This window comes from Pan paniscus, chromosome 4 (genome assembly GCF_029289425.2).
Source record: "Pan paniscus chromosome 4, NHGRI_mPanPan1-v2.0_pri, whole genome shotgun sequence".
In the NCBI taxonomy this organism is placed as follows: Eukaryota; Metazoa; Chordata; class Mammalia; order Primates; family Hominidae; genus Pan; species Pan paniscus.
The window spans coordinates 69585876-69606556 of NC_073253.2; the positions used below are offsets into that span (position 1 = coordinate 69585876).

Sequence of the window (20681 nt, forward strand, 5' to 3'; positions counted from 1 at the left end):
CCTGTCATCCAGGAGTTCTGATGGAGATGTACAAGATTAATGTTGTTTTCATGCCTATTAACACAGCATCTTTTCCTCAGCCCGTGGATCAAGGAGCAATTTTCACTTTCAAGTCTTACTATTGAAGAAATACATTTTGTAAGGCTATAGCTGCCATAGATAGTGATTCTTCTGATTCATTTGGACAAAGTCAATTGAAAACTTTCTGGAAAGGATTCTAATTCTAGATAACCATTAAGAATATTTGTGATTCATGGGAGGTGGTCAAAATATCAACATTAACAGGAATTTGGAAGAAGTTGATTACAACCTTCATGGATAACTTTGAGGGGTTCAAGACTTCAGTGGAGGAAATAACTGCAGATGTGGTGGAAATAGTAAGATAACTCAAATTAGAAGTGGAGCCTGAAGATGTGACTGAATTCCTGCAATCTCATGATAAAATTTGAAAGGATGAGGAGTTGCTTCTTAGGGATGAACAAAGAAAGTGGTTTCTTGAGATGGAATCTACTCCTGGTGAAGATGCTGTTAACATGGTTGAAATGACAACAAAGGATTTAGAGTACATTATATAAACTTAGTTGATAAAGCAGTGGCAGAGTTTGACAGTATCGACTCTAATTTTGAAAGAAGTTCTGCTGTGGGTAAAATGCTACCAAATAGGACTGCATGCTACAGAAAAATTTTTTGTGAAAGGGAGAATCAGTCGATGCAGCAAACTTCATTGTTGTTGTTTTTTTTTTGGAGACAAAGTCTTATCCTGTCACCCAGGGTGCCAGGGTGGAGTTCAGTGGCATGGTCATGGCTCACTGCAGCCTTAACCTCCTGGGCTCAGGTGATCCTCCTGCCTCAGTCTCCTGAGTAGGTGGGACTACAGATGTGTACCACCACGCCTGGATAGTTTTTAAAAATTTTTTGTAGAGTTGAGATTTCACTAGTCTCAAACTCCTGGGCTCAAGCCCTCTAGCTGCCTTAGCCTCACAAAGCGCTAGGATTACAGGCGTGAGCCAACATGCCTGACCGCTGTTGTCTTATTTTAAAAAATTGTCACAGCCACCAGCCTTCAGTAACCACCACCCTGATCAGTCAACAGCCATCAACATTGAGGAAAAACTCTCCATCAGTAAAAAGATTAGGACTTGCTGAAGGTTCAGATGATCATTGGCATTTCTTAGCAATAAAGTATTTTTAAATTAAGGCATGTACTTTTTTTTTTTTTTTTTGAGATGGAGTTTCGCTCTGTTGCTCAGGCTGGAATGCAGTGGTGCAATCTCGGCTCACTGCAACCTCCGCCTCCCGAGTTCAAGCGATTCTCCTGCCTCAGCCTCCTGAATAGCTGGGATTACAGGCACATGCCACCACGCCCGGATAATTTTTGTATTTTTAGTAGAGACGGGGTTTCACCATGTTGGTCAGGCTGGTCTCAAACTCCTGACCTCATGATCTGCCCACCTCAGCCTCCCAGAGTGCTGGGATTACAGGCGTGAGCCACTGCACCTAGCAAGGCATGTACATTTTTAAAGATATGATGCTATAACACTTAATAGACTATAGTATAGTGTAAACGTAACTTTTATATGCATAGGGAGACGAAAGCATTTGTGTGACCCACTTTTTAGTATTATTCACTTTATTGCAGTGGTCTGGAACTGACCGTGCAACAACTCTGAGATAGGCCTGTACTTATACATCACTTCAGCCATGTACATCAGTAATGAAGACCTTGAAACCTGCTCGAACTTATGCAGTGTTTCATTTCTCTCCCTCCCATACTCCCACAATGCCCATTCTTTGGTAGTTTCATAAAGCCCTCTGATTCGTTGCTTTTCTTTTCTTTATGTTTTTTGGTTCATTGCTTTTTTTCTCTGTTTCTCTAGTTGATCATTTGATCAAAATCTCCTTGTGGTTATAGACTCCTTTAAGAATGGAATGAAAGCTTAAACACTATTCTCCAAAATGTACACAGATATAAAGAATTTTGTACAATTTATATACAGTTCCCAGTGTTTCTCAGTATCTTGAAGACCATCTATACAACTAGTAAATTTTTGGATCCCTCAGTTAATCTCTTCTCTAAATAAATATTTGTTGAATTATTTCAGGATTTCTGTTAACTTTGTTTTATCATTTATCCTCTCTTTATTTCTTACATTTGTATATCATTGCAGATTTACTGAAAAGTTCAGCATTTGTTATTTATTTATTTTTTGAGACGGAGTTTTGCTCTGTTGCCCAGGCTCACTGCAACCTCCGCCTCCCGGGTTCAAGCAATTCTCTTGCCTCAGCCTCCTGAGTAGCTGGGATTACAGGCATGTACCACCACGCCTGGCTAATTTTTGTATTTTTAGTAGAGATGGGGTTTGGCCAGGCTGGTCTTAAACTCCTGACCTCAAATGATCCACTGGCCTTGGCCTCCCAAAGTGCTGGGATTACAGACGTGAGCCACTGTGCCCGGCCAGCATCTGTTATTTTAAAATTTACCCAATAATTTTGTGAGTTAAGTCGTTTACCAAGTTTGAATCTTTTAAAACCTTTTTATTATGGAAAATTTTAACACATATGAAAGGAAAAAGTACAATGAACACTATGTACTCATCATTCAACTTCATTAGTTATCAATTAAAAGCAATCTAATTTCATGTGTATTTTCTCTTGCATTGCACTCCCAACCTCCACTGATTACTTTAAAACAATTCCTAGATGTCTTATAATTTTATATGAAATATTTCAGTTTATATTTCTAAAAGCTAGGGGTTCCTTTTGTAAGCATAATTACAATACCATTATCACACCAAACTAAAAATAGCCAGGTGCGGTGGCTCACGCCTGTAATCCCAGCAATTTGGGAGGCTGAGGTGGGTGGATCACCTGAGGTCAGGAGTTCAAGACCACCCTCACCAACGTAGTGAAACTCCATCTCTACTAAAAATATCAAATTAGAAGGGCATGGTGACGCATGCCTGTAATCCCAGCTGCTCGGGAGGCTGAGGCAGGAGAATTGCTTGAACCTGGGAGGCAGAGGTTGCAATGAGCCGAGGTCGTGCCATTGCACTCCAGCTGGTGAAACGAGCAAAACTCCATCTCAAAAAACAAAACAAAACAGTGATTTCTTAATATCATCAAATATCAAATCGGTGTTCCCATTCCTCCTATTTCATAAATGTTTCCTTCTGGCTGGGTGCGGTGGCTCACGCCTGTTATCTCAGAACTTTGGGAGGCCGAGGTGGGCGGATCTCCTAAGGTCAGGAGTTTGAGACCAGCCTGGCTAACATGGTGAAATCCCGTTTCTACTAAAAATACAAAAAATTACCCGGGCGTGGTGGTGCCTGCCTATAATCCCAGCTACTCGGGAGACTGAGGCAGGAGAATTGCTTGAACCTGGGAGGCAGAGGTTGCAGTGAGCCGAGATCGGGCCGTTGCACTACAGCTTGGGCAACAAGAGCGAAACTTTGTCTCCAAAAAAAAAAAAAGTTTTCTTCTCATTGGCTTTTTTGAATCAGGAGTGAAACAAGATCCACATGTTATGTTGGTTAGTATGTCTCTTAAGTCTCTCTTAATTTAGGGGTTACCTCTGTTCTTTCTCTTCTTTCTTTCCTGGCAGTTTATTTCTTGAAGAAACCAGCTTTATTTTCCTTTAGTTTCTGTTTTTTGCTATCTGCATCTCTGATGTGTTATTGAGCATGCTTCACTTTATCCTGTATTTCTTATAGGTAGAGGCCTGATCTGACTCAGGGTTAATTTTTGTAGGAGTGCTTACTTCATGAGTGACATGCTACTTCCATCAGGAGGTGTGGGATGTCCAGTTGTCTTTCTTAGTGATGTTAGTGGCCATTGATGATTATTGCCTACAGCCACTAATTAGGGTTGAAAAATGGTGATAGTCTAATCCTGTTATTTCCTCTTTACCTATGGGTTGGAATACTTCCATAAAAGACCAAGTTTTGGGCCGGGCGTGGTGGCTCATGCTTGTAATCCCAGCACTTTGGGAGACCGAGATGGGCAGATCACCTGAGGTCGGGAGTTTGAGACCAGCCTGACCAACATGGAGAAACCCCGTCTCTAGTAAAAATACAAAAATTAGCCGGCGTGGGTGGTGCATGAGTGTAATCCCAGCTATTCGGGAGGCTGAGGCAGGAGAATCACTTAAACCCGGGAGGCGGAGGTTACGGTGAGCCGAGGTCGTGCCATCGTACTCCAGCCTGGGCAACGAGAGTGAGACTCCATCTCAAAAAAAAAAAAAAGACCAAGTTAGAATTTTAAAGCTGTTTCTTTGTAATTTTCCAGAATGGCTTCCTTTGGGTGGAAGAGGAAAATTGGTGAGAAGGTCTCAAAGGTCACTTCCCAGCAGTTTGAAGCTGAAGCTGCTGATGAGAAGGATGTAGTTGACAACGATGAAGGGAACTGGCTTCATGCCATTAAACGTAGGAAAGAAATTCTTCTTGAAGGCTGTGCTGAGAAAAGTAAACAGCTGAAGGATGAAGGAGCCAGTTTGGCTGAAAATAAAAGGTATGTATTTAAAGTTTTTTTTTTATGGAGAAGAGCTTACATTTTCTAGCTCACTGTCAGTAATGGGATGAAGAGTTATGAATTTGATAAATTCATGTTTAAAAATCTATTCTAGGTGCTAAATTAATCAAAGAAATAAGGTGTTTCAAAGTCACCTGAAAAATGAAAGTTTGTAAAATAGTTTTCAGGATGCTAATTATGTCCCTGCTTTGCCATCATTTTTGTTGTGCCTAAAGAAGAGTAAATGCTAAGTAAAATGTAATTCAAGTGATTGGTCAGTAAAAGGTGGTCTTATCACTGGAAACTTTCTGCTTATAACATTATGTATCAGGTAAATTAGGCATTTCCTGAATAGCTTTGAGGGCACATACATAAAAAAAAATAGGTATTTAGTTATTCTTTGCCATTTACTTCTTATATACTTAAGTAAATATGACTTGCTATACAGGAAGTTGATAATAGCTTCATTTATTTTTAGCCCTTCCTTAGCTAAGTTGTTCCTATATGCACCCATTTCTTTTTTCTTTTTTCCTTTCCTCTTTTTCTTACTTTTTTATTCCTTTTCTCCTTTTTCTGCTTAGATTTTTAAGAAGGACCAAAAATAATTTTTCATTAGTCAGTGGGGAAAAGAGAAATTTTTTAGTAGATTCTGTTGAGAAAACTGGATTACTACCTAGAGGAAAATAAAACTGTGTCTGTATCTAATACCATGCACAAAGATGGACCCTGGAGGGATTAAAAATTTGTGAAAGGTAAAACTATGTAATTAATAGAAGAAAATATAGAATGGTATCTCTATAATCTATGGTGGAAAAGGCCTTTTTTATTTTGAAAAAATTTCAAATCTGTATTAAAGAATAGTACAACTGGCTGGGTGCAGTGGCTTATATTAGTAATCCCAGCACTTTGGGAGGCCAAGGTGGGAGGATCGCTTGAGCCCAGGAGTTCGAGGATGCGGTGAGCTATGATCTTGCCACTGCCCTCCACCCTGGGCTACAGAGTGAGACCCTGTCAAATAAATAAACAAATAAATAAATCGTATATCTAGTATGATTCCAGTTCCAGTTTTAAAAAATTCTGGCTGTGTGTGGTGGCTTGTGTCTGTAATTTCTGTGCTTTGAGAGGCCGAGGCAGGAAGATTGCTTGAGCCCAGTGGTTGAGGCTACGATGAGGTGTGACTCTGCTATTGGGCTCCAGCTTGGGTGAGAGAGTGAGACGCTGTCTCCAAAACAAAACAAAAGAATAGGACAATCTCGTATTTCCTCTATCTAGACTCAACAATTCTTAATATTTGCTTTATCCCTGTCTTTCTACACATGCATACACACACACACACACACACACACACAGGCATACATAATTGCACCTGTAATACAGGGTGTTTTTGCTGATCTATTTGAAAGTAAGTTTCAGACATTATGACACCTACTCCTAATTCCTCATGTTTTTTCTAAGAATAAGGATATTATCTTACCTAACATATCTTTTATCAAACCTACAAAAATTAACAATTTTATATCTAATATTAGTTCATGTTTAGGTTTTTCCTGTTTTCCCCCAATGTCTTTTACAGTACATGTTTTTAAAACCAGGATCTAAGGAGTTCACAGATTATATTTGGTTATTATGTCTCTTTAGTGTCTTTTGGCATCCTTGGATTTTCTACTTTTATCCCCCATGACACTGACTATTGGAAGAGTCCAGACCAATTTTCTATTTGATTGCTTCCTTGTGTGTATCATTTAATTTGTTCCTCTATCTCATGTGTTTCTTGTAAACTGAAAGTTAGGTGTAGAGATTGAGTCTAAATATTTTTGGCAAGTATATGTCATAGGTAACATTTGTGCTTTATACTGCATCATATTGGGAGATAAATAATATTATATTGCCGTCTCTGTTAGTGCAGCCATTAGAAAGACATTGTGCCTATGTCTGTCTCTTTGCTGTGTTTGGTATCTGTTGAGAGCCATATTTTTATAAAAATCTTAAAGCATTGTCCTCTGTGAAGAAAATGTATTAGAAAAATTACACTTGACAGTATAAGAATTGTTGATTTGAATAAATACATGATTTTTAGAAGACATATGTATGACCAGCAGGAATAGTAGCCTAATAGGCCTTTGTTTGGGACAGAATACACTTCAGATCATCCAGAAATCTAAAATCAGGCCTGTGTGCCTTTGACTGGTATCTTCCATGTGGTGTTGAAGAGTTTGAGAATTTAAAAGAAAATGAAGTAATACTAAGCAAGACGCACTTTTTTCTTTGTACCTTAAAAAAAAAAAAAAAAAAACTGGTAAGAGTGGTGATAAGATTTCTTAATAATTTTTGTAAACATGAATCAAAGTTGAGGAACCAATATATTAGCTTTTAGGTCTGTTTTTATTTTTGATTCTGGTGTAATCTTTTATTATAACAATATAAAACAAAATGGTGCTTAAGCTATGAAATACTAGCATCTCAAATTGGGAATAAAGGGTGGAAAATAAATAGCAATCAAGATCAATTAACTTATCTTAACTAGCTAATGTTAGGTTGTGAATTCTCATTTGTGGTATTTTAGGCATAAAGATTTTTATCTTACAGAACTCTGTAAGATTGACTAGTCTGTCTTAGAAGAAAACCAAATGTAAATTCTCCTCATTTATGAATACTTCGAGTACATCCATAAAACATCTTTAGGAACTCCTGTAAATGCCTGTTAAAAGTTCATTAACTTTTAACCACACTAATGTGTGGAAGGAAAAGCTGTTCTGTTATTGCCATCGGATTCCCTCTGAATTTCCTGTGACAGAGAAGAGATATCAGCATTGTAGACAAACACAATAACTCTTGTTTTCTGCCTGTATGTCAAAACATTGAGTCATTTCACTAAAACCAGTGGGATTGGATGCTTTATTTTGGATGGAGAACACTATAACATGATTACGTTTTTTGCTCTTTAGCATTTATTTTTGAGTAATGTATATACTGCTTTAGAAAATAACCAAAAAGATATATATTTTTTTGAGGTGGAGTCTTGCTCTGTTGCCCAGGCTGGAGTGCAGTGGCGCGATCTTGGCTCACTGCAACCTCCTTCTCCTAGGTTTAAGCAATCCTGCCTGCCTCAGCCTCCCAGGTAGCTGGGATTACAAGTGTGTGCCACCATGCCCAGCTAATTTTTGTATTCTTAGTAGAGATGGGATTTCGCCATGTTGGCCAGGCTGGTCTTGAACCCCTGACCTCAAGTGATCTGCCTGCCTTGGCCTCCCAAAGTGCTGAGATTACAGGTGTGAGCCACCATGCCCAGCAAAAAAATATTTAAGAGGCTACTAAACTTAATATAAGGAAGAATAATTAAATTAGATTAAAAAAAATACTGAGTCCCTGCCTACCAAATCAACTTCATCTTAAACTGTGCTTATTTTCACTACATTTTAGCCAGATGGGCCTTCTTCATTTTTTTGAACATAGTTATTATACAACTTTGTGTTATGACTCTGTCTGAAAACCTTTTTTCTCTGGTTTTCTGATGCCTGTCTTCCTGTCCTTTGGATTTCTGCTCATTTGTCATTTTCTCAGCAGTCTGCTCTCTGATTACCCAGTCTGAAGTAACATCCCTGTACTCACCCTTTTTCTATCACATCAGTGCATTTTGTTTTTTAGCATTTCTCCCTTTTTGAAGTTACTGTATACACTTATTTAGTGTGTTTAGAATATTTTGTTTATATGTTGTTTTTCTTTTGTAAGAATGTAAGCTCCAGGACAGTAAGGAATTTATCTAACTTGTATAGTGTCTTCAGCTCTTAGAATAATTTGTGGCACTTACTAGGCCCTCAGTAAATATTTATAAAGCTGTGATGTTTTTTGGCTGTATTATGGCTAAAAAGGTTTTTATAAGCTAGCTACCATTTACTGCATGATATCTATAGAATATACGTTTAAAAACTCCAAATTAGAATATAGTATTCTGAGAATATATTTTATTTCATACCCAAACCACAAAGGACCTTTGGGAATAAAATTTTCTCACCCTCCTCCCGAATGAAAATATGGCACTTGATAATAATTGCTCTATTCTGGGTCTTATTCTTTTTCTCTCTTTTTTTAATCTCACAAGGATGGCAGGATTCTTTTTCTCATAACCCTTACTCTTCCCATTCCCCTGTTGTTTTGTGTACAGAAGGCTTTGTTTATGCAATAGGAAAATAACAGCAGATTTTACAATACAGTGATTATGGTCTGGGCATTAGTGCCAGATGGCTTTGTTTCTTATCCTAGTTCTGCTGTTGACCAGCTTTGCAATATTAGGCAAGTTATTCAGCTTCTCTGTGTTTAAGTTTCCTTTTCTGCAAAAAATATCTACCTCATAATGCTGTTGTGATGATGACATGAATTTACATATGTAATGTACTTAATATATTGCCTGTCATGTAGTAAATACTCAATAAATATTAGTTATTATTATTATTACTATTATAGTAGTCCTAATTTCTGTGTCCTTGATTGGCTATATATTTCTTCACTTGCAGTTGCCTCATGGGGTTCTTATAAGGCTGAAATCCAATAACGGATACAAAAATACTTTAAAAAGTTGGCATGGATTTCTACTGACAGCCATGAGAGAGTTTCTAGAACTAGACCTGGATGGCCCCAAACAACTAGAAAATTGGACAAAAGATATTAAAAAAAAAACTGTTTTCAACCATTGGACAGTAGTCAGCATAGGACTCTTATCTTTGAGAGAAGGGGCAAAAACAAGATGATCCCTATAAGCTTCCTTAATTTCTTTTTTTTCTTTTTTTTGAGACAGAGTCTCGCTCTGTTGGCCCAGGCTGGAGTGCATTGGCATGATCTCGGCTCACTGTAACCTCTGTCTCCCAGGCTCAAGCGGTTCTCCTGCCTCAGCCTCCTGAGTAGCTGGGATTACAGGTGTGTGCCACCACGCCTGGCTAATTTTTGTAATTTTAGTAGAGATGGGGTTTTACCATATTGGCCAGGCTGGTCTTGAACTCCTGACGTCAGGTAATCTGGCGTTCTTGGCCACCCAGAGTGCTGGAATTACAGGTGTGAGCCACCGTGCGTGGCTGAGCTCCCTTAATTTCTACCTGAAGGTAGTCTCCAGGGAATGGGCACACAGAAGAGGAAACCAGATAGACCACAGTGGTCTTGCTGCGTGAGGAGATGGAGATTGGACTTTGGAGAGGCTGACACAGCTAGAAGTTGCAGAGTAGAGTACCAGAGAAGAGGAAGCTGCTCAGAGAAAAAGCTCCAGAAGTCTATGAGGTCCCTTTGAGTCTTTGTTGAACATTAGGCCATGCAACTATTGGGGAATTTCTGTAAATCCAGGGAAAATGACTGAGAAGTTGTAAACTGAACCATTCGTAGCATTCATACAGAGCAGAGAGCTATTCAAGCTTCAGCCATTCAGAATGGAGTGTCTTTGATGGTCACCAGAAATATTTACTGGAGTCACAGGGGGTTATTTCTTAGTAGAATGACTACAGTATCCCTAGAGGGAAGGCTACTCCAGACCTTCCCTAGAAAACCTTTAAAAATAGTTTTTGAAGGGTTCAAACTGATACTTTCAAACTTTACTGCCTGCCAGAATAGAGCCTAACATTTTTAGTCAACAGTGTAACATTTAAAATATTCAGCATCTAATCAAAAATTACTGGACATGCCAAAGAGTTGGAAACTGTGACCCATAAATAGGAGACAAATCAGTCAATAGAAACATTCAGAAATAACATAGATGATGGAAGTAGTGGACAAAGAGGTTAAAATGGTAATACAACTATATTCAGATAATTAAAGGGAAACAAACATAATGAGGAGTGAAATGGAAGATATATTAAAAAAAGGAACATCTAGAAATGAAAAATACGATATCTGAAATAAAAAATATACTGAACAGTTATGCTAGTCTGGGTCCTTCTAGAAGCATATGCTAAGACCGGCTTAAACATGCAAAGATTTCATTAGGGGAATCACTGTATGAGAGGACATGGGGTGGGAACTGAGTAAATCTGGGAGAGCTATGCTTGTCTAACCCCCAGTGAAGGGGAGAGGGAGGGAAGGTTGGATGGAAATGTCTTAGGCTGTCATATTATCTAAAGAAAGTTGGACAATACCTTGGATAGTCGTCAAGTCAGAGTTGTCCCTCATTGGAGTCGCATGCCCCTCAGGAATGAGCTGGTCTTCTTATTTCTGCTACTTCCAGTTAATGTGGAGAAAAGCCATGAGATATTTATCCTTGCTGCATATGTGGCCATGGATTTCGGAGTGTAGAAGCTGAGGTCAGCTGGAGGTCTATGCAAGATAATGGAATGACATCATTTAGTTTTGAAGGAAAGTAAAACTGCCAACTTAGAATTCTTTGTATTATAAAAATATCTTTCAGAAATGAAGGCAAAATAACTTTATTGGACAAACAAAAGCTGAGATAACCCATTACCAGTAGGCCTGGACTTCAAGAAATATTAAAAGAAATTCTTTACATAGAAGGAAAATCATACCAGATAGAAATTTGTGTCTAAGTAAAGAGTGAAAGGGTTCTGGAAGTGGTAAACATGGGTAAGTATGAAGACCGATTTAAACAAAAAATTTAAATTCTTTAAAAAGATAATTGACATTAAATAATAACAGCAACATTTTGCAAAGTTATATAGAAGTAAATATATAACAATTGTAATAGATAGCATGAAGGGATAAATGGAATTATATTGCTATTAGGCTGTTATGTTGTATTCAAACCTAGACCCTAGAGAAACCATTAAAAAATAATAAAAGGCTTATAAGCCAATAATGGATGTAAAATAAAACAATTAGAGGCTGAATACTTTATTTTTTAAAAAAAGCACCATTTGTAGTATTATTCCCAAATCTAAAATTGTTAGGAAAAAAATTCAGCAAAACATGTATAAAAACTATATGAAAACTATAAAATGTTGCTGAAATGTTAAAAGACCTAAATAAATCAATAAATATACACTATACTTGTATTAGTTTGTCCTCACACTAAACAACTACCTGAGACTGGATAATTTATGAAAAAAACAGGTTTAATTGGCTCACGGTTCCGTGGGCTGCATAGGAAGCATAATGTTGGCATCTGCTCAGCTTCTGGGGAGCCGTCAGGAAAGCTATAATCATAGCAGAAGGCAAAGGTAGGAGCCAGCACTTCACATGGCTGGAGCAGGAGGAAGAGAGAGTGTGGGGAGTGGGAGTGCTACACACTTTTATGCAACCAGATCTTGCAAGAACTCACTATCACGAGAACAGTACCAAGAGGGAAACCTGCCCCCATGATCCAATCACCTCCCACCAGACCCCACCTTTAACACTGGGGATTACAATTTGACATGAGATTTGGGTGGGGATACAGATCCAAACCATATCAATGCTGATAGATTGGAAGATAGTATTTTGTTAATACATCAGTTCTCCTGAAATTGATCTGTAAACTCAGTGCAATTCCAATCGAAATCCCAGCAAGCTTGCATTTGAGATAATTGACAAGCTTATTCTAAAGTTTATGTGGAAATGGAAAGAATCTAGACTAGCCAAAAGAATTTTATGAAATAAAACATACTTAGGGAACTTATATTACTTAATTTAAGTCCTTAACTGTGTTTTTGAATGTTATACCTTCATAGTACTAGTGTAAAGATAGACATACATGGATCAATGAAAACAATATATGATACAGAAATGACCCATATGTATGTGGTCAGTTGATACAAATGAAAACTTCTGGTTTTTAAAAGGCTTAATTGAGAACATGAAAAGTCAGGCCACAGGCTGGGAGAAAATATTTCCAGTCCATATATCTGACGTAGGACTTGTTTCCAGAGTATAGAAGAACTCTTACAACTCAGTAGGAAGAAGACAAGCTATTCATGTAAAGAATGGGTAAAAAGTTGGAGCAGATGCTTCACAAAAGAAAATATATGAATGGCCAAGAAGCATAAAAAAAGCTGCTCAACACTATTAGTCATCAAGAAATTTCAAATTAAAACCACAATGAGATACTATTACCTAGTTACTAGAATGCTAACATTGAAAAGATTGACAGTATCAAGTGTTGGCAAAGATATGGAGCAAGTTAAACTTTTATACATTGCTCATGAAAATGTAAAATAGCTTTACCTCTTTGGCAAACTGTCTGGTTGTTTCACTTATTTTATTTTATTTTATTTTATTTTATTTTATTTTATTTTATTTTATTTTATTTTATTTTATTTTAATTTTATTTATTTTATTTTTATTTTATTTTTTATTTTATTTTTGAGATGGAGTCTTGCTCTGTTGCCCAGGCTGGACTGTAGTGGCATGATCTCAGCTCACTGCAACCTCCACCTCCCGGGTTCAAGCAATTCTCCTGCTTCAGCACTCCCGACTAGCTGGGATTACAGGCGCGCACCACTCTATGCCTGGCTAATTTTTGAATTTTTAGTAGAGACAGGATTTCACCGTCTTGGCCAGTCTGATCTCAAACTCCTGACCTCAGGTTATCTGCCTGCCTTGGCCTCCCAAAGTGCTGGGATTACAGGCATGAGCCACTGTGCCCAGCCTGTTTCACATAAAGTTAAATATATACTTTATTGTACAATCTCACAGTTTTATTCCTAGATACTAATTCAGAAGGAATGAAAACATTATATCCACACAAAGACTGTTCCAACAATGTCTCTAGCAGCTTTATTAATAGTGTCCATGAACTGGGACAACCTAAATGTTCATCAGCAGGTGAATGAATGAATAAATTGTGGTATATTCATACAATAGTATTCTCTTGAGCAGTAAAAAGAAATGATTGACATCTCAGAAACATGCTAAGGGAAAGAAGTCAGGAAGAGTACATACCGTCTGATTCCAATTTTATAAATCTGTCTAAAGACAAATTAATCCATAGTGACAGAAAAAATCAGTAGTTGTCTGGGGTCAGCAGTTGGGGTAGATTTCCCGAGAAAGGGGCACAGAAAACTTTTTGGATTGACAAAAATGTTCTTTATTGTGATGGTTGTGGTTGTATTTACATGAGTATATACATTTCTCAAAACTCATCAGAAAGTATGCTTCAAGTGGGTACGTTTTTTGATATATAAATCACACACCAGTAAATTTGATTAAAAAAACAAAGTTTTGAGTGCTTGTCAAATGTAAAATAATTCTATATTTGTTTCATATATCTTTATATGTGTTCATGATGTCTTTGTGTTCTGAATTTGCTGTTATATTGCAAGTTAATTGACAGAGATAATTTAGATTTCAGTAAAATTTTGAATCTGGATATTATGTATTTTCGGGTCTTGGTTATTTTATCACTCTGTCAGCCTTCTTTAGTAACTCTTGTGCATCACCTGTAGGATAGTAGCAGAAGTCCCCAGTCTTTTTTTTTTTTTTTGAGGTGGAGCCTCGCTCTGTTGCCCAGGCGGCTGGAGTGCAGTAGCACGATCTTGTCTCTTTGCAGTCTCCACCTTCCAGGTTCAAGTGATTCTTGTCCCTCAGCCTCCTGAGGAGCTGGGACTACAGGTGTGCGCCACCATGCGTGGCTGATTTTTTGTATTTTTAGTAGAGATGGGGTTTTGCCATGTTGCCCAGGCTGGTCTTGAACTCCTGGGCTCAGGTGATCTTCCTGCCTTGGCCTCCCAAAGTGCTGGGATTACAAACCTGAGCCACCATGCTCAACCTTGAGTGGCTTTTAAATTCAGAAGTCTTACCTTAGAGTATTCATGATTCTTTTTAACAAAAATCTGGTTTACTCTTCTACCCAACCCCCAAGAAATTTTGGTGCTTAATAGAGATGGTATAGTGAGTATAGTGGTTAAGAGTGTAGATTTTGAAGTCAGATTACCTCCATTCAAATCCCAACTTTATCATTTCTATCTGCATAAACTTTGGGTAGTTATTTTTTGTCAATTTCTACCTCATAGGTCAAATGGTGATACATATCTTATAGAATTTTGGAGGATTAAAGAGTGAAGTCCATGTAAAAGCATGCTACCTAGCACCTAATAAGCACCAAGTGAATGTACTTTAGATATAATATTTTAGGATTTTATATGTTCTTGGTATATTTCCTGTAGTAGTAATATATATTTTTTTAAATTATTTTGTTCAAATGGCTTTTTCTAGAATTATTACAAACTAGGTTATACCTTCTCAAGAGTCACGGTGTTAGTCCCAACTTTGACATCTTGGCTTTTAAAGTTTCAGCCACTAGATGGTGATATTTGACTGTCTAGCTAACTGGTCTGATTTTTCTGTTAGAATCAGTTGTCTGTGTATGAAGCAGGAATATAAATTAGAATTTACCATGCATTTTGTTCTTGTCTAGAAAAGTATACCTACTAATGTAAATTTGAGGGTGATCTTGCTGTGTGACCCACATTCTGCAGATTACTCACATCAGTATATTTAATGACAGTGGTTTTGCCTCATGCTCTGTGGAAAAACATAGATACAGTCAGTGTAGAATGACTTTATTTTCTCACCAGCACATCTTCCAACCTTACTGTATTTGTGCCTATATGATCTGTCATCATTCCATTGTAATGAAGTGCCCTGCTCTTATCAAAGGCCCACCACTCCACTTGTACTCTAGACCCCATCCCCTTGTGCCTTCTCAGGAACGTTGTTCTGAAATTGTCCTCTCATTTTTATATAATCTGTTTCTTCTTTTCTCTCGGCTCCTTCTTGCTGGCATGCAAACATACCCTGATAACATCCATTTAAAAAGCTTCTCTCCAAATGCTCTGCCATTTCTCTGCTCCCGCTGCACTACAAACTCCATTTCTTGATGAACCATCCAGTCATATTTCTGTCCCCATGAATCCACTGAAACTGCTTTTGTAAAGGTTATCAGTGACCTCCATGTTGTCAAATCCAGTCATCACTTCTCTGTTCTCATCTATTGTGCTTCTCATCATTCAGCACAGGTGACCACAGTCTTCCTAAATACACTGCTCTCTCATCTTCCACACCACCATGCTATCATGCTTGTCCTTGTCTCCATGTCCTCTCCTTTTTAATCTTTGCTTGCTCCTTTCCTTTTGCTCTCCAGATAAACAATCATCTGTGTTTGTGGAGCTGTTGCCAGCTTAACATAGACCTTGTATTTATTCTTCTTTCTTCATGGCTTACTTCTGTTTTTCCCTCACTCTTGATTGCGTGGGATCCTATCCACTCAATAAAGATTTAGCCAGTAAGCTTTGGCCTCAGGCTCTGTTTTCCAGGTAACCCAAATTATCCTGGATTTCTTTCTTTTTTTCACTCATACCAAGTCCAAGTTGAGCCAACTGTACATTTTCAGTGTGTTGTAAATCTTTTTTCCTCTTTCTGTTTTCACTTCTATCCTTATCTAGGGTTATCTCATACCTAAATTACTTTGGTTGTCTCATATCTAGCCTTCCTGTGTACATTTTTGTACCCTTACTGTCTATTCTTCTGGGTCTGACTGATCTTTTAAAAATGTAAATCAATAATTCATGTCTCACTGTTGTATAAAAACTCTATGGATTCTTCATCACACATACAATGAAATCCACATGCATAACTATGGCTTATTGTATTCTCTGTGATCATGGCTTCAGCCCACCTCCCTGACCTCTGACTTCCTTTCCTCTGGTTTTATTTCCTTTCCACAAAACATGGTTTGGTCCTGCCCCAGGTTCTTCCCTTTGCCTGGAATGGACCTTCTCCAGATTTTCAGTTGTCTGACCACGTTTTGTCACTCAGGTCTCAGCTTGAATGCGTTCCTAGGAAGACCTTTCTTGACCGCCCATTCCGAATAGCCACTTGGTCACTCCCTATCACATTCCTCCATTTGTCTTTTATCACGGCACTTATATTTTAACTGTTTGTTGTCTTTATTTCCCTGTCCCCTTCTAACATGCATACACTTTAGAAAGTAAGATCTAGAAGAATAGTAGGGACCTTTTATATCTTGTTGGGTGCTGCATCCTTAGTACTTATTACTAGAATTCTACCTGTCCCAGGGTAGGTGCCCAGTAAATATTTATAAAGTGAATAAGCTGTTAACTATATAGCTCATTAAATTTAAAGCCACAGTAAATTAGAAGTCTAATTGGGAGTAAAGTAGCTAAACACATTGACATTTCTATTTGGTAAATGAGTGTGCTATCTAACTTATTTAGCTTGATCACCAGCTGTTCTTTACCTCAGTATAGGGCATTATCTCATCCTGCCCTGTTGTAGTCCATGGAACTATTCCTTTTGCTTCCTTCCTTGTGCTACTTCAGTTGCATACTGTTAAGATTGTCCTTAAACTGGCGGAATCAGACTTTGGTCATTTATTAACCACAGTGACTTTAAACCAAGTTTTTATCTTTTAATGCTTCCTATCCAACAGCTGCAGTAGGGCTGTGTCTGTTCAGTCTGTTCCAAACTGAAGTTGAATTAAGAGATATGCTGCAGAAATTATGAGAGACTATTGATTTGTTCAGTGCCAAGTTTCCTGTGATCTAAAAATGGAGGAACTAAGTGGTGCCACCCTTTGTTTGCAGGCCAACAGAAGTAAACCAAAGAGAAATGAGAAGGGGGAAGAATTGAATAAGTTGATGATAGTGAAGTAAATACCCACCATTTCTTGCTTTGTTTAGCATGGAAAACAGCTCACTTGTTCCTTTAAACCTTTATAGGCCTCGTTGGCAACAAAGCACATTTCATTGAGTGATGCCTCTGCTGGCAGCAATGGTTATGCTTTCAAAATAAAAGACAGTGCAGTTGAGAAGAGAGGACATTTTTCTTTTTTCTCAAATCTGTGAGCCTGTGTTTACATGTGTGTGTGTGTATGTCTGTTTGTATGTATATGCACACATGCATACCTGCCTAATAAAAAGAAAAAACTAGTGATGGTCATTGTCACCTTGAACCTCTTAGTTTATTTCGTACTTGGGACAACTTAAGCTTAGGAACATAAGCAGCTTTGTGGGGTTGGGGATGGGATAAGCCATCCTGTTCTCAGCAGTAGTGCTAGTGGTATTTTCAGCAAGACAGCTCTTTATTGTGCAGGCTTGCTCTTTGCCTTGAAGAATGTTAACATCCCTGACCCTCTGCCACTAGTGCCTCCAAGTCACAGTGATGACCACAAATGCCTTCTATGGGGCGATAACTTCCTCTGGTTGAGTTGGGCAGAAAATAGGACTGGAAGTAAAAAGTAAATTTGACAAATATGATAAGCTTTTAACAGTGGTTGGGCCAAGTAGATATAGGGTTGGCAAACTTTATTTATAAAAACAACCTGTTTTTATAAATAAAGTTTTACTGGGATACAGCAATGCCCATTTTTTGAATGCATTGTTTATGGCTTATTTTGGGATACAGTAATAGAGTTGAATAGTTGTGATAGACTGTATGGTTCGCAAAACCTAAAATGTTTACTATATGGACCTTTACTATGTCACCCCTTGCTCTAGAGACCAAAGACCTTCAGCCCCTTCCTCAAAAGCTGTCAAAGACTCCTGAAACCTCAAACATCCAAGTTCTTAAGGTCCCTCTGCTAAACCTAGAATTCTCATGTTTTTGTTTTTTTCTACCTATATTCACATTCCCCTAGTCTTGGGATTTCTTATAATTTCTATATATGAAATAATGAATGGAACAAAGTAAGAATTTACATTTTTACCACTTTTGTCTTAGGATAGAATTTGTTTTTATTACCATTTTTTTTTCCTGTTGTGTTAAGAGCATGCTACATCTGTCCCCTCTTTTCTTGCTTTATATGCTGCTCTCTGCTGCCTTCAGGACTTGGAGAAGATAGGACAAATGAGGTAGATAGAATCTGTTATATTAGGCCGGCCGCGATGGCTCATGCCTATAATCCCAGCACTTTGGGAGGCCGAGGCGGGCAGATCAGTTGAGGTCAAGAGTTCAAGACCAGCCTGGCCAACATGGTGAAACCCCATCTCTACAAAAAAACAAAGTAGCCAGGTGTGGTGACATGTGCCTGTAGTCCCAGCCACTTGGGGGGCTGAGGCAGGAGAATCGCTTGAACCTGGGAGGTGGAGGTTGCAGTGAGCTGAGATCATGCCACTGTACTCCATGTACTCCAGCCTGGGTGACAGAGCAAGACTGTCTAAAAAAAAATCTGTTATATTAGTACCTTCTACATTCCCAGAAATGTTCTGGGTACTGTAGAGCATATAAACAAATCTACCCTTTGGTTCCTGAACTCATTAGAGAAGAGAAGACAAAAATACAAGGAGGAATTAGAGCAGAACTAAATGGGAGGCATACTTGATATAGTTACAGAAAGTATTGGTCTTGTATTTTTAAGAGCTAGCTTTAAATCCTGTCTTTTGCAGGACTTGGACAGTCCTTTAGCTGCTCTCAACCATTGGTTCCTCATCAATAAAATGAGAACAAGTAATGCCAAACTTGAGGCTAGGCATGGTGGCTCACCCCTGTAATCTCAGCACTTGTGGAGGCCAAGGCAGGAGGATTGCTTGAGGCCAGAAGTTTGAGACCAGCCTGGGCAACATAGTGAGACCCTGTCTCTACAAAAATAAAAAAATAAAAAAATTAGCTGGCCATAGTGGCATATGCCTGTAGTCCTAGCTACTCAGTAGGCTGAGGTGGGAGGCCCTTGAGCCCAAGAGTTCAAGGCTGCAATGAGCTGTGATCATGCCAGTGCAACGGAGCAAGACTCTGTCTCTCAAAATAATTTTTAAAAAAGCAAATAACACCAAATTTATATTCACTTACTTTGAGTAGTAAGTGAATTAACTTTTTGGGAAAATAATTGTATGTTAAATAATTGTATTGAAAGTGCTTTGTAAAACATAAAATGCTTTGGAAATATAAGTGTTGCTATGTGGTCTGAAGTGGTACTCATAGTTAGTGGGCTAGAGCCACTGGAGGAGGTCTTCATGAAGAACGGAGCATTTTAACTTGGTCTTAGAGGAAGAGCCTTTGAATAGATGAAGAGGAGTAGGAAGGCAATCTTAGATATGTGATATGGTTTGGCTCTGTGTCCCCACCCAAATCTCACCTTGAATTGTAATAATCCCCATGTCAAGGATGGGACCAGGTGGAGATAATTGAATTATGGGGGCAGTTTCTGCCATGCTGGTCTCATGACACTGAGTTCTCACGAGATCTTATGGATTTATAAGGGGCTTCCCTGTTTGCTCAGTGCTCATTTCTCTCTCCTGCCTCCATGTGAAGAAGGATGTGTTTGCTTCCCCTTCTGCCATCCTTGTAAGTTTCCTGAGGCCTCCCCAGCCCTGTGGTACTGAGTCAATTAAACCTCTTTCCTTTATAAATTTCCTAGTCTTGGGCAGTTCTTTATTGCAGCGTGAGAATGAACTAATACAGATGTGTGTGTGTATGTGTAGCAGGGGATCCATACTAACAAAGGCATGATATGTGGGTAGGGACTATAAAAACCCTGCTGAGTGGAGCACAGGTATGTGTAGGGAGTGGTAGAAAAAAGATTGGACAAACAGTCCAACCTTTTCCTTCTAATGCTGGAGGAAAGACATTTGCTACTATTAAGTCTTGCAGAATTTATTACTGCTACCTTTGTTAGAAAATTGTGAGTGGAAGGATTGTTATGAAGGAATACATCAATAAATTAATTTCCAAAGTTTTTCCTGTGGCATCTACAATAACATTTGGAAATATTGTTTAGAGAGGCTTGAAATCACCCACAATATGCCTAAAGAAGTGCAAGTACTTTCTTTTTAGGTGATATAGTTACTGCTTTTAGAGGTTATATCATTAAAGCTTAGTAGATGATGGCACCACAGTACTAAATTTATTTAATGTTGTATATACTTTTATTATTATTATAAATAATCAGAAATGGGTGTTAAATTATACTAAGTATTGTTTAGTGGCATGTACTTTTTTCTCCCTTATCTGTTACATATGAACCCATTTCTAAGTTTTCCTGAGCATACACTACATGATCATGTGGATTTTGTACTTTAGTAAGTTGCTGGACTTAATTTGCTAATCCTTTATTTTGGATTTTTACATATATTTCATGGACTAGAAAGTAGTCCAAAAAACTGTTGAACTGAAAGTACATGACTGCTCCTCCTGAAAGCAGTCTAAGAGTAGAATGGTGTTTGCCCGGGGGTGGAGGAGGGGGCAATGAGGAGTTATTGTTTAATGGGTATGGAGTTTCAGTTTGGGAAGATGAAAAAGTTCTGGAGATGAATGGT

The 20681-nt window shown here is 38.2% G+C and overlaps 1 protein-coding gene across 2 annotated transcripts in view; it reads left to right on the top strand.

The window, feature by feature from the left end:
• TTC33 (tetratricopeptide repeat domain 33) overlaps positions 1–20681 on the top strand; it is a 47276-nt gene that overhangs the window by 7665 nt on the left and 18930 nt on the right. For both annotated transcript variants that reach the window (XM_003810971.4, XM_063604487.1), the window contains exon 2: positions 4285–4506. In XM_003810971.4, coding sequence (XP_003811019.1) covers positions 4286–4506 — 221 coding nt within the window. In that variant the 5' untranslated portion in view covers position 4285. The remainder of the gene's footprint in view (positions 1–4284; positions 4507–20681) is intronic.